The sequence below is a fragment of the Geotrypetes seraphini genome, chromosome 5 (assembly GCF_902459505.1).
Source record: "Geotrypetes seraphini chromosome 5, aGeoSer1.1, whole genome shotgun sequence".
Lineage (NCBI taxonomy): Eukaryota > Metazoa > Chordata > Amphibia > Gymnophiona > Dermophiidae > Geotrypetes > Geotrypetes seraphini.
In genome coordinates, this window is record NC_047088.1 from 224,531,789 (window position 1) to 224,547,044 (window position 15,256).

At 43.8% G+C, this 15,256-nt stretch overlaps 1 protein-coding gene across 4 annotated transcripts in view; it reads right to left on the bottom strand.

Moving 5' to 3' along the window:
* MBD5 (methyl-CpG binding domain protein 5) overlaps positions 1-15,256 on the bottom strand; it is a 271,962-nt gene that overhangs the window by 176,622 nt on the left and 80,084 nt on the right. For all 4 annotated transcript variants that reach the window (XM_033947317.1, XM_033947320.1, XM_033947316.1 and 1 more), the window contains exon 4: positions 6,632-7,297. In XM_033947317.1, coding sequence (XP_033803208.1) covers positions 6,632-6,741 — 110 coding nt within the window. In that variant the 5' untranslated portion in view covers positions 6,742-7,297. The remainder of the gene's footprint in view (positions 1-6,631; positions 7,298-15,256) is intronic.

Consider the following 15,256-nt stretch of genomic DNA (forward strand, 5'->3'; position numbering starts at 1 on the left):
ATGGGGGGGGGGGGTGCCAAAAAATGATGGGCCCCAGGTGTCACATATGTTAGGTACGCCACTGCGTGACGCTGAAGAAAGTCACAACTGCCGATGGTGTATGCGGATCCGGTGTAGGTCTTGAGTATCTAAGCATGCTTAAGGCCTGCCATCTTCCATCTTCTCTGAGATGCAATTATGAACTATAGCACCTATGTATGCCATTACAGAACAAGGGTAGTATACGTACAAGGAATGAATAAAGCAAAGTTACTCACCCTTAGTAGGTATTGTCTGAGGACAGTAGAACACACATTCTCACATATATGGCTGACTTCACCAGACAGACCCCCAACATGGGAACATACCTAGCTTCTTTTACAAAAGCTTTTGGAGTTCTACCATACATGTGTTTGCCTTTCTGCCCATTATAGCCGTGTGGAACCAGTCAGTCTGTTAGAAATTTAACAGAATACACCTCATAGGGGAGAAAGGTGGGCATTGTGAATGTATGTCCTGCTGTCCTTGGAGAACACCTGCTGCAGGTGACTAACTTTGTTTTCTGCAAGAACAAGCAGGACAGCATAATTACAAGTATGGGAATCTCTAGCTACCAGGCTGTTTGGAAAATAATAACAACAAGGGGGGAGGGAAGAATGAACAAGAGCTGCAAGAAACTGGGGCCTAAACCAGTTTATATTATATATATATATATATATATACTCGAGGGTTGATTCATAAGTCATGGTAATTATTTTTCTCTCTCAAAATTGCGCCAATACTGAAAATCTAATATATACACTTGAAAGTATGTGACATGTATTTCTTAATGTTGCCACCAGATGAGAGATGAGTGCAGTAGTCTCTGGTAGGGAAAAACCAATGAAAAAACATGACATTTCAAATCATTGTTTTATCATGGCATAGAATGTACAAGCACAAACTGTTTAACTATTAACATCCTTCAAAGTAATCTCCCAGGTTGTCTTCTGTGTCATCCAATACTGTGAATGCACAGTATTACAAGTCATTTCTGCAGTACTACCTGTGTAGTGCCCCCATAATCCTACAGGGCGATGCTACAGCTCACAAAGTAGACAGTTATTTACAGTGTTGAGGATAGGACATCAATACTTCCTTTTTCCTACTGGCCATACATCTCCCCATGCAACCTAGCATCCTTCTAGCTTTTGCAGTCACCTTGTCAGCCTGTTTGGCCATCTTCGGAGCAGCTAGCACCAAACTCCTATTTACTTTCAATTCAAAAAGGCACTGAAAACACATCTATTCTCTTCACTGCACTGACCTATTCTTATAGAGTCATTTGTATGAAGTCTATGACTCTGTATCATTCCTAATAATATGTAAGCCGCAATGATGCCTAACTGACACTTGCGAGATACAAGAATCAATAAGGTATGGTATCACATACTACCACACCCAAGTCTTGATCTTCTTTAGTGCACAAAAGTTCTTCATGCCATAAACCATAACATTCCCCTGGGATTTTGCAACCCACATGCATGACCTTGCATTTCTTAGCATTAAATCTTAGATGTGAAATTCCAGACCATTCTTCAAACTTTGCTAGGTCCTTTCTCATGTTATTCACACCATCAGGGAGGGGTGTCCACTCTATTGCAAATTTTAGTATTATCTGAACAGAGGCAAATCTATCTGACAGCCCTTCAGCAATATCGCTTATAAAAATGTTAAAAAGAACAGGCCCAAGAACTGAATCTTGAGGCATATCACTGGAAACATCCCTTTCCTCAGAGGATCTTCATTGACCACTACCCTCTGTCGCCTTCCACTCAACCAGTTCCTGAACTAGTCTGTCACTTTGAGGCCCATACCGAGGGCACTCAGTTTATTTAAGTTCTTGTGTGGAACACTGTTGAAGGCTTTGCTAAAATCTAAATATATCACATTAGCATACTCCCTCTATCCATTTCAATGGTCATCCAGTCAAAGAAATTGATCAGATTGTCTGACAAGACCTGCCTTTAGTGAATCCATGTTGCCTCAGGTGCTGTGATCCACTGGATTCCAGAAAAGTCACTATTCTCTGTTTTAAAAGTGTTTCCAATAATTTACTTACCACAGAAGTCAGACTTACTGGCTTGTAGTTCCCTACTTCTTCCTTACTCTTTTACAACACCATCCATGCAGCCACGCATTCATCTCCAGGATGCGAGCATCTCTGTCCTGGCTTTTACTCTTAACAGGAAGGAATGATAGGAATACCACCTGCGCATCTGACTGCTTTACCTTCTCTCCCAGAACCACAGAGTCATTTTTGATACATGTGGAGGGGTACCTAGCAGTATCATTAGTGCCAACATGGATGAGCAGCATCAGGTAATAGTCATTAGGCTTAATAAGTCTCGGTAAGCTCTCCATAATATCTTTGGATGGTTGAATTTCAAATGAAATTGAATAGACAAAACAAAATTATTGATAGTAAACCCTCCTAACTCAGAATTCCATGACAAGTCTCTGATGATTGATAACAGATTATCTAGTGGTTTCAATTATCAGGATTTTGGGGGTATTTTTTGATAATTCTCATCCCCTTTTACAAAACCGTGAAAACGGTTCTTAATGCTGGTTGGTGCACTGAATGCTCTGTGCTGCTACTAATATTCATAGAGTTCCTATGAGCGTCGGGAGCAGCACAGAGCATTCAGCGCATCAGTTTGTGCTAAAATCCACTTTCGTGGTTTTGTAAAAGAGGGAGCGGGGTCTATTATTAATACCTCACGTTACTTACAGTCATGTGAAAAATTAGGACACCCCATGAAATATTCAGTTCTTTCTTAAGAAATGTTCACATATCGATGTCAAATCTTTTTTTTAAATTTATCTCCAGAAAAGAAAGTGATGTAACTGCAGGTAAACAACAACAATTTTCCTTGATTTACTGATGAAACAAAAGATATCCACAAAAATGTGAATTCTAATTGAGGAATAAATTAGGACACCCTACACCCTAATAGCTAGTGTTACCCCTTTGGCAGAAATAACTGCAGTGAGACGCTTCATATAGCCATCTACCAGTTTCTGACATCGGTCTGAGGAAAGTTTGGTCTACTCCCAAATGCAGAATTCTTTTAGCTGTGAGATGTACAGCCCGTTTCAAATCACCCCACAGCATCTCAATGGGATTAAGACCAGTGCTTTGACTCGGTTACTCCAGGACTCTCCATTTCTTAATTTTCAGCCAGTCCTCGGTGGATTTACTGCTATGTTTTGGGTCATTGGCGTGTTGCAGGGTTCAGTTCCACTTCAGCTTTAATTTTCATACAGATGGTCTCACATGTTCTTCAAGCACCCTCTGATACATGGTAGAATTCATTGTGCATTTTATGATGGTGAGCTGGCCAGGTATGGGGCTCTTTTCCTGGAATTATGTATTTAGTGTACACCAAACATGTCCTCTTTTCTGGTGTCCTAATAATTCAATTTTAGATTCATCTATCCATAGAACACTATTCCAGAAGTCCTGGTGTTTGTCTAAGTTCTCTCTGGCAAACTTCAATCTGGCGTTGATGTTTCTCTTACAGAGCAAAGGTTTCCTCCTTGCACACCTCCCATGCAAGTTCAATTTGTGCAGTCTCTTTCTGATTGTAGAGGAATACACTTTCACATCAACAGTAGGAAGAGCCTGCTGTAGGTCCCGTGATGACAGTTTAAGGTTTTTTGGAGACTTCTTTTAGCATCTTGCGGTCTGCCCTCGGGGTCAACTTGCTTGGATGGACAGACCTGGGCATGTTGGCAGTTTTTAGGAATGTCCTCCAACTGTACACTCTTTTCTGGACCGTGGAATGGCTAATGTCAAATCAGTTTAGCAATGATCGGTACGTTTTGTGCATCTCCCAGTTTGTAGCAAACATCAAGGCAAACCCAGGCTGCTGTCCCAATAACGGCAATTTGATAAACCAAATTCCTTAAATGTCCTATTTTATTGACCATGAGGTATTAGGTTGTGACCTTTCCTTAATAAACATTTTACATAAAATGAATTTCTACTGAAGTTGTGTTTAAGCAAACCTCATAAAACATGATCAATGAAAAGTAATGAAATCTATAAACCAACATACTTTGAATAACAATAAAAATGTAAAATGAACATAGGAGTTAGTTTAACACAACAACTTCTACTACAGCAAGGATAATGGTAGTAACAAACATTAATTTGTGTTATAAACTAGATAAATGCTTAATTTGATAAGTAATGTTATTGGTTTGAACAAAGTACACTTCTATAAATTTTGTTTCTAATTTAATCTAATCTAATTCTATATACCAAATCATCTCCTAAAAATAGGAGCTTGATTCGGTTCGGTTTACATACTGTATTTCTCGCTCCATAAGACGCACTTTTTTCCACCCAAAATTGGGTAGAAATCTTGGTGCGTCTTATGCAGCGAAGATAGAAATTTTGTTGCCCCCTGTACCGTTGTAAAACCCGCCCGCCGCCATCCTACCTTTTTAAACCCGCCTGCCCACTGCAGCGGCATCACCTTTTTAACCCCCTTCCTGCCCATCGTCGTACCTTTTTAACCTGCTGGTCCAGCATGTATCTCTCCCTCGACCTATTTCCTGGTCAGCAGCGCACAGGTCAGGAGTGTGGACGTCAGGAGCAAGCTTTATGCTCCACCGCTTGGCCCCGCACTGCTTTCTGAATGGCTGCAGTCAGTTCTTGCGGGACTCACGAGAACTGATGGCAGCCATTCAGAAAGCAGCGTGGGGCCAAGCGAGAGAGCGTAAAGCCTGCTACTGACGTCCAAGCTCCTAACCTGTGCACTGCTGGCCAGGAAATAAGGAGAAGCCTGGCAGAGCGAAGGCTGCAGGCACTGTCCAGTAGCACTGTGTACAGATTGGCTTGCTCTGCAAGGTGTGTGCTGCAGCAGGGATGGATTGAGGCAAGCCGGCTGGAGCTGCTGGGCCCATGAGCAAGGGCAGTGGGCTGAAACCGATGGACTCATGAACAAGGGATGAGTGGGCAGGATTTTAAAAAGTACGGGGGGGGGGGGGTGGTTTGGAGCTGGCTGCCACTACACGTGCCTACCATTAGACATGCCCTGAACCCTGTACCGGCCTACCTGTAGACTACCAGACCAGAGGGGGGACAGGACACACTATTTGGTTCAGAATTTTTTTTTCTTGGTTTTTACTCCTCTAGAGGTGGGTGCGTCTTATGGTCAGGTGCGTCTTATAGAGTGAAAAATATGGTAATTAGATCACAAAGAAAAATCCATTAACATTCATTGGAGCTATAACCTAAAAAAATGATGAAACATAGTGGTTTTTAAGGTTTTCGAAAGATCTGAAGAGATAAACACGATCTAATTTGAGAAGATAGTCCATTCCATATCGCAGTTAGTAAGTATGGAAAGAAGTGTGAAATTTTACTAATGGACTTGATTCCTCTTAATGATGGAAAAGAGCTTAAACATATGAGTTGTTCTTGTGCCCAAAGATCTCATGATGTTTAGACATAAAGACATCAAAGGAACAAATAGTCCATGTATAATTTTAAAGACTATACAGGTACATTTAAATTGAACTTTCAATTGAAATGGAAGCCAATGTAATTTCCTCAACAGAGGTAACCCGTGATCAAATTTTTTCCTATAAAATAAAGCAGTCAATGTCATTTATTTATTTAAAAGCTGGTGATAGCTTTAACAAAACTACATATATTAGTAAACCTACATGGATAGGAAGTGGAGCTTAATATATGCAGAATATAGTGTCGATTTTCAGCTGCTATACATAGTTATACAGTTTATTTTAGAACTGGTGCTTTACTTTTCAGCTAGCCTGAAGTAATTTGCACAGCTATACAGTAGAATCCCAGTTAACAAGTACTCAACCAACCGGCAAAAAAGTGTCTTCCCTCCAGCCCCCAAAACATTAGCAGCAGCCGGTCTTGACCCACACCCCCTCCCTCTCTCCATCTCCAAAAACAGCAACAGCAGCTGATCTTGACCCGACAACTCCCCTCCCTCCTGCCCCTAAAGCAGCAGCAGCCAGTCATGACCCGACACCACCCCCATTCCCTCCAGCCTCAGAAGTAGCTGCGGCAGCTGGTCAGCAGAAGCAGCGCTGTAAACAAGCTGCTTGCGGCCAGTCCCGGCAGAGCCTTTCTTCTGCCATGTCACTTCTGGCATGGCAGAAGAAAGGTCTTGCTTAATTGGTGTGGAAATTAGCGAGGGACCCACATGAAAAGAAGGCATGGTCGGGGAGGAGTTTGGGCATGAAAAGTGTTGGGCACTGGTATATTAGGCCAGGAAAATCATGGTCTAACATACTAGTGCCTAAGTTGCAGACACCTAACTTGATTTAAATGTGATTCTAAAAATAGTGCCTAAATTTGAATGACAAGCGGTAGGCATCATTTATAAAATCAGGTCCTACATGTTTACTGGCTACTGATAAATAACTCATTTGGAATATTGACTTGAGTGGTATTATTATTTAATAGTTACATCAAGCACCCTGAAATGGTACACAGGAGTTCGTGGCAGAGTGGGTTTTGCATGTAATCTAGTATATTTCAGTCTCACAGCTTAATGCTCCAATTACTAGGTAAAAATGATACTATATATATATGTCTACCATATAAAATACATAGAATGCTTACCTAATATAGAGCACTCCATTCTGATCCACCTGACGCTGCCAACCAACTGGAACTTGGACTGCTGGTAGCCCTCCATTTTTTTCCCCATCACATTCCTTTCCTCCATTCATGTTTCTGTTTCTGCTTGTGACTTCTAAGATATCAGCAGTAAGATGATATCTTTACTTTATACGTCATCATGGCCTTGTAATGATGACCATAAAGTACTGCTTGCTCCAGAATGTATAAAGTGCATTGGAAAGCTCCAACTCAGTTCGGAAACATGTCCTTGAAATCTGCCATGTTTAGGTGGTGTGTTAGTTTCCCATTATAATCCACATTAAATAATGGAAGGCACAAAGCCTTGTGATCACATAGGTGAGTAAAGTTGGTAAAATAAGAATTTCTGGCTTAGGAAGATCATAGTGTGCCAGTACTTTCTTAGTTGGCAGACATGGGAAAAGTACATTTTTAGATCAAGAGCATGTCTTTAGGCTTGGAGGCTGCCTACAGTAGCCTGTATTTTGTAAAAATCTGTTTCATTTTTAAACACACAAGTCAGGGACAGGGCCTCCAGGTTTTATTCTTTATATTCCACATTTTTTCTTTATTTTTCAGTCTATGTCCAAGATGATGTTGGCTTTTCCATGTGATCTTGTCATGACTTCAGAATCCCAAAAGTACAACCTGAAGAAGAATGCACAATACATGGCAATCAGCAGTTTGTTTGTTGTTTTTTTTTTAATAATAATCATCAATGCATAGGAAAAAAATTTCATGGATCTAATATGGCACATGTAGCATAAAACCTGACTTATAACCCTTATAGTAAATGAAAATTTCACAGAACGCTAAAATAAAAATCTGAAATTTTATTTTTGGGTAACTTAGCATAAAAAAACCAAAAACAGTTTGACTTCAAGATCACAGATGTCTGTTGCTCAAGTGAGCATACTCAGCATTTTTTTAAATGTTACAGGTTGTTAGACTTGATCTGTACATATTTTTTAACTTTCTAGTGAGTACTAAAACAACTCAGTAGTTTTACTAAAAAGATAGAAAAATGCTGTAATTCATTAAATTAGTATTTCATACATTATCAACCATTTCAGGAATCAATACACAAATTTTGAGGTCTTAAAAGAAGTTATGGTAAACAACTATTTAAGGAGGGCATTAAAGTATTTGCCACTAAGAGCTGGAGCAGAGAGTATGCAGGAGGGTAAGAAGGATAAATACAGTACAAATGGATGTTAACTGAGGCATTTTGGGCCCGATTCTATAAATGGTGCCTAGGTTAGGCACCCTAATCACGAACACCTAGCGACACCTAAAATTTACATGCAATTTTTAAAAACTGGCATAGTAACTGGCCACGTCATTAAAAATCAAATATTTATTTAAAATTAGGTTTGTGCATGGAATACTGCATGGCGCCTAAGTTCAGATGCTTACAGTACAAAAACCCTGGCCTAATATACTGCCGCCTAAGCATGCCAAGGTGCTGCTGCTGCGATTCTGTAAGTAGCATCTAGCAGTTGATTGACAACCATGCTGACTGACGCCTTTAAGTTGGACCCAACTTGCTCTAAACCAGTGGTCTCAACTCAAACCATTTGCGGGGCCACATTTTGGATTTGTAGGTACTTGGAGGGCCGCAGAAAAAATAGTTAATGTCTTATTAAAGAAATGACAATTTTGCATGAGGTAAAACTCTTTATAGTTTATAAAACTTTCCTTTAACAGTTAAAAGGAAAGATATAGAAACTATAAAGAGTTTTACCTCATGCAAAATTGTCATTTCTTTAATAAGACATTAACTATTTTTTCTGCGGCCCTCCAAGTACTCTATTTTTTTCTGCAGCACTCACATTTAAAGTTCAATATCTTTTCTTTCTCAAAACTGGCACATTTCAATCACTAAATTGAAAATAAAATCATTTTCCTACCTTTGTTTGGTAATTTCATTCAGTCTCTGGTTGCACTTTATTCTCCTGACTGTGCATCCTATACTTCTTCCCTTCTTTCAGCCTCCTGTATGCTTCCTCTCCTCCAGACTTCATTCCCTCCCCAACTTTTTCTTTCTTTCTCTAATTCCGTGCCCCATTTTTTGCTTTGTTTCTGGTTCCCTGTCCCCCCTCCTTCTTTCTTCCTTCCTCCATGCCCCATTTTTTGCTTTTTTTTTCTGGCTCCCTGTCCCCACCCCACTTTCTTTCTTCCTTCCTTCCTGCCCTCCTCCATGCCACCGCCCCCGCGGAATAGGCTGCTGCTGTTGCCGCTATTGGGAACAGGCAATCTCCCTGCTTCTCTTCTGCACCGGGCCGACCAACTCTCGCCGCCCGACGTCAATTCTAACGTCGGAAAAGACGTTCCAGGCAGCCAGGCAGCGATTGGCTAGCCAGAACGTCCTCTCGACGTCAGAATTGACGTTGGGCCGCGAGAGTTGGTCGGCCCCGCAGGGAAGAGAAGCAGGGAGATCAAAGAACACGGTGCCGGCCTGATCCCCGATGGCAGCAGTGAGAAGGGAAGGGAAGCAGGTTCGGCACTGCTACTCTAGACGAGCAGCACTCTAGGGAGAAAAGTGGACCGCCCCCCCTTGGTACGCCACTGGAGCAGCAGCGTGTCTGGCCGGCTCATTCGTTCAAAGGCGCGGGTGGCGGCTCCTTGCGAGATCCGTGCCTGCGTCTGAAGCCTCTCTGATGTTGTGACATCAGAGAGGCTTCCGATGCAGGAGTGGATAGCGCAAGGAGCCGCCAACCCGCGGCTTTGAACGAACGAGCCGGCTGCTGCTCCAAAAGGAAGAGAATGATGCCTCCAGACCGCGGGCCGCAAATAAAACCTGGAGAGCCACATGCGGCCCGCGGGCCGCGTGTTTGAGACCGCTGCTCTAAACGGTTTACTTTCTTTTCACATGAATTTCAATATCTCTTTTTTAACAAGCAAAGGCACTGTATATGGTATAAGAAAACAGCATGGAAACCAATCTGCTTAGGCTATGATGTCAACACTATGTAAAGGCAAGAAGTCAAAAATGGCCACACTTCTATCATCATACTGCTTTATTTGTTTACTAATCTTTAAGCCCGATACATTAACGGGTGCTAGAATAAATGTGTCTGTCTGTGTTTCTTTATCTCTCCTTGGCCGCTGTCTGTATTATTCTGTCTCCCCCTCCCTCCCGAGCAAAGCTGTCTGCCCCCAGCACACACCTCCCCCCCAAATGTATCTCCATGGCCCCCTTTTGTCTTCCCCCCCAGAGCAAAGCTGTCTGTCCCCAGCACACCTCGTCCCAAAGCAGCCCCCTTTCCCTCTCCCTATCTCTCCATGGCCCCTTCTGTCTCCCCCCAGCACACCCCTCCCCCCAAAGCAGCCCCCTTTCCCTCTCCCTGTCTCTCCATGGCCCCTTCTGTCTTCCCCCCCAGAGCAAAGCTGTTTGCCCCAAGCACACCCCTCCCCCCAAAGCAGCCCCCTTTCCCTCTCCCGCTCTCTCTCTCTGGCCCCCTTTCTCTGTCTGTCTATCTGGCCCTCTCCCTGCCCCTGTGTTTCTTTCTTTCTGTCTCCCTCCCTCCTGCTGTCTGTCTGTCATTTTTCCCCATTTCCCTGTGCAGCAGCATTTCCATCCCACTTCCCTATTCAGCAGCAACAGCATTTCTCTCCTATCCCCCCCTTTCCTGTGCAGAAGCAGTAGCAGCATTTCCCCCCACCCCCTTTCCCTTCTCTTACCTTCTCTTCCCTTACCCTTCCCTGCTCCTTTCGGCCCCTCCCCCTTCTTTTACTGCCATTGTCCTGCTCGATCTGGCTTGCTCCTGACCCTCCCACTGCCGACAAACCTCCGGGCTCCAGCCGCGTAGGCAGCACTTTAAACACGCTGCTTCGCGGCCTTCTACTGCCGATTTCCTCTCCCGCGTCTGTCTCCGATGATGTCATCAGAGACACGGCAGAGGAAATCGGCAGTAGAAGGGCGCGAAGCAGCGTGTTTATAGTGCTGCCTATGCCTTTGGAGCCGGGTGGTTTGTGGAGGGTCAACGGCAGGAGCGGGGCTCCTCTCCACCACTCGGTTGCTGCCACTGGTGCTGCCTACGCCGCTGGAGCCGGGAGGTTTGGAGAGAGCACAGTTGTGCGCCTTCAGCCACCGCGCACGCGCCTCTAGCCCCTGCAAGCACCGTGAGGTGTGAAATAGAATACTGCCACAGAAGCACACCTCAAGGCACCAGGAATCACGAATTTTCAAGAGCGCATGCGCGCTCTAGGGTTTTATTATTAGTGATTGTTTAAGACACTTATTCACCCCTCACTACATATATCAGTGGTGAACACAGGCACTTACACATACATGTACAAAAGTGTTTATTATATAGTCACAGAAAAGTGTCTTAGAAAACTGCAGGGCTAAGGAAGTTCTGGCTTCTAAGCCTAATTTAGGTCCAAATATTATTCCCCAACTCACACATACACACTTTTCCATCTACATAATCTTTATTCTGCATCCTTGCTCAAAAGTTGTCCTCTTCACTTTTCATGTACTTTCATTATGCAGTCTTTACTTCTACACTGCTGGTATGATCACAAAATCACACAATTCCAGAGATGCCACGTCTCACTCATTAGGCCTGCCCTCTTATTCTCATACTCTTTAAGCCCTATTTATCACTCATTGGAGCTTCAGTACCAGTGCACTTAACTTGATCACTGCTTTCGAGAGAGAGAGAGAAGCCTGGTCCAACCATAGGATGAAAACTGAACACACCTTCCTGCCCTACTGATTCCCCCTTGTCCTTTCCCTTCAAGTGCATATGCTCTGAAACCAATGTGCATACTTTTAAACTACTGGGCAGAAGACAAATTTTAGCTCAAAAAATTTACCCAAACTGCTTCCTAATTTGTCTGTATTCTTTCAGACTACAAAGAAAAACCAATATTATTTCATGCTGCCTTGATTCATTCGCAAAGCAATACTACACCTAAACCATTCTAGAAGTACACCTTGGATGCACCGGTTCCATCCAAAAAAATCTCACTATTTGACATGTTAAATCTCGCTCTTTGGGATGGTCACCATTGGAATCCTTCCACACAAGTCAGCAAAGACGGGGCCACTGGCCACTGAAACTTCATTTGTAGCACACAGGTGTTCTATCTCTGAATGACTTATGGTCCAGGACTTATGCCGTAACAGAGTTCTTCTATCATCCATCCCGCTCCTGCAAACATCCTGCCATCTCCAACAGTCATCATATCAATTACCTAAGATGCTCTGCACATCACCTGCTGTTACTGCTCTGAATGGTAATGCATATCACTACTTATGCAGGTAAATATAATATCAATTCTATAAGGTTGGACACCCAACTGTATGCTTAGTGTGCAAAAGTGGTCATGAACGTTATAGAATTAGGACAGTTGCACACTAACTTAAAATAATAATGAACTGACTATTAATTAGCAAAAATTGGCACTTAGTGTTAATTGGTGCTAACTTTTCTTCCTTTTCTGAAATCACAGAAGAGGAAACTGCACATCTCTCCTCCTCCAAACCCACTATCTGCTCCTCAGATCCAGTTCCCACACATCTAATCGGTGCCATCGAAACTACCCTCGCTAAAGTCTTTAATGACCTGCTCCTGGCCAGATCCATTGGCCTCTACTCTATCCTCATCCTTCTTGACCTATCTGCTACCTTCGATACTGTTGATCACCTCATATTCCTTGATATGCTGTTCTTGCTGGGATTCCAGGTTTCTGTTCTTTCCTGGTTTTCATTCTCTCTAATCACACTTCCCTTGCTTAAAAGCAGACTGAAATCCTACCTTTTTGATATAACCTTCAATCCATAACCCTACTCCCCACTGCCCACCAACCCAGCCAGCAGATTACCTGGTCCCCTTAACTGTATCCATGACATCCTGTTTGTCTGTCTTGCCTGTTTAGATTGTAAGCTCTTTCGAGCAGAGACGGTCTTCTTTGTGACTCTGTAATGTGCTGCATACTAGTGCTGCCCGATTCAGGAAAAATAATTTCGATTCAATTTGATTCAGCCTATTCAATCGATTTTTCGATTCGATTTTCCTGCCCAAATAGGTGTTTTTTTCCAAACATCCTGGTGGGTTTATTTTATAGCCTCTTCACCCCCTTTGTCCTCTCCTACCCACACGGGTCCTGTGGGTGTAAACAAAATAAACAAACAAAAAATATTTTTCCTCTCTCTGTTAAATCCTAGCTCACATTTGCAGTCCAACACCAGCTCTAGAAGGATACACATTTCAAATCTGACATATTATAATCACAAAACAGAAAATAAAATTATTTTTCCTACCTTTTGTTGGCTGGTCATTTTTCAAATCATGTTGGCCCCATGTTGGTCTGGTTGTCTTCTGATCAGGCTCCCTTTCTTTCTTCTTTCTCTGTGCTAGCCATCCATCTTCCATCTCTGTCCTCCCCTTCTGTTTCCCTTTCCTCCCCCGGATGTCTGGCATCTTTCCTTTTGTTCATCTCCATCTCCCCGCAGCTGCAGCAATGGACCCCACCATCCACAGATCTGGTCATCTCTCCTTTTCTCAACTACCCTTTCATCCAGCATCTCTCTTCTGTGGCCCTGTCCCTATTCTCCTCTCCAGTACTGTCCCCCTTGTGTCCCTGTTCCTATGCTCCCTCCATGCCCAGCATCTTATCTTTCCCCATATCCAGCTTCTTCTTTCTCTCTTCCTTACCTCCTATATCCCCTTCCCCAGGTACAGGCTTTCTCCTACTATCTCTCCTACCATCCTGCACCCTGCCCACCTACTTTGGAGCAGTATCTGTCCCTCTTGTACCCTTCCCTTTGTAGTCTTGCATTTCTCTCTCCCTCTCTCCATTAGTCCAGCACCTCTCCTCTGCTTTCTTCCCCCTCTTTTTGGTTTGGTCTCTCTCTTCCCTTCACTTCACCCCAGGTCTGGCTTCTCCCCTCCCCTCTCTTACTCCTTTCTCCTCCTCCCTCTGCACAGGCCTGCCTCCCTGCCGTGAAGGCCTGCTTTCCGCCGCGAAGACCTGCTCCCCCTGCAAAGGCCTGCCACCCCTGCCATGAAGGCACTCTTCCTCCTCCTCCCCGCCATGAAAGCCTGCTCCCCCCGCATGCCTGCATCTTTCCCCAGCTTCCCCGCTCTTACCTTAAGGCTAATACAGCAGCCTGCAGGATCACAGATGCTATAGCGATCCCTGCAGCTGCCCGTCATCCTCAGCGGCATGTTTTCCCTGCCGCGATCTTGCCCCTGACGTCAGAGCAAGAGCAGGACCGTAGCAGAGAACGTGCCACAGAGGATGACGGGCAGCTGCAGGGATCGCTATAGCATCTGCGATCCTGCAGGCTGCCGTATTAGCCACTCTCGCAGGACTTGTCAGGAACAGCCCTCACTATCACAACAGAGGCACAGCCAAACAATCTCTACGGCAGTACAGGATCAGCAAGAAAGCTCCCGCTATTCCACGGGGCTACTCCTGGTTCCCACCACAGTCTAGCGACTCCTAGGAGGCACACCCACCCACTCTCAAAGTTCTGCCACCTCCGAAAGCAGGCTCCCGAAGCTCAGTCCACGCCGCTCCCCCCACAATCGCCGAGGAAGGAGTCTCCAGCAGAGGCAACACACTCATCTGCCGTCTGTGCACTCACAGCAGGCACCGCCCTCAACACTCCAACCAGCTCTCTGCCTCTGCTCTCCTCTTGGCTGCCTTGGAACATGTGGGCTCGCAATATAAACGCTACAAGGAGAAGCTCTCCACTCCAGTCAGCCAGCCGTGGTGAGTTTAGAGTCAATAATTAATGGGGCAGCGCTAAATTTCTCCGTGCTAGGGTAGAGTCCCGGTTAACTCTCACACTAGTCAGCCATTGAATCGGAAAGCCAAATTTTTTAAAAATTGAATCTATTCGAATCGTGAATAGGTCAGCACTACTGCATACGTTTTGTAGTGCTATAGGAATAATTAGTAGTAGTAGTAGTAGTAGCCAATGGTCCCAGGGAGGTCAAGTAAGAGTGAACCTGGCCCAAAAACAGGTGTCAGAAGGGACCAGAAAGCCCAAAACAAAAACTTTGTTCAAATTGAATTAAACTTACTGGGATAAAAGAAAATGAAAGAAAAAAATACTGAGGGGTAAACCCCCCAAACAAATGGAAAGGCAAAAATAAGGGAAAAATATTTGACGTGCTTGAAGGGATTCCAAGAACACAGCTTCTTAGCTCCGCAGAAAATTAAGAAATGACGGACCAGTGAGCTGACATTGGGCAGGAAGGCACCGGTGAATGCGCAGAACAGGCAGTCTAGAGACTTTGAAAAAAATTTTTAAGCGATAGTACACTTTAACAGTGTCCATACCAGGCTCCATGGATGACATCACCACATGCAACAATATACTGCCTGCTTTTCCTTGGATAAATATGTTATCAGAAAAATATGACCATTCTTCATTAAAATGTTTGACTCTACTCTTCAGTGCTAGTCCTTGCTATCTTTCCTGTAATTTAATCTTGGCCATTGCAGAAGCTATAAATCTGTGAGAAGAGAAATAAAACCTCTCTCTTGCAACTTGAATTCCAACACTCTAGACAGATTTGTCAAAGTAAGTTATTCATAGCATTGTATGACTAATGCCTCATATGAGTCAGTGTGTTATAAAAA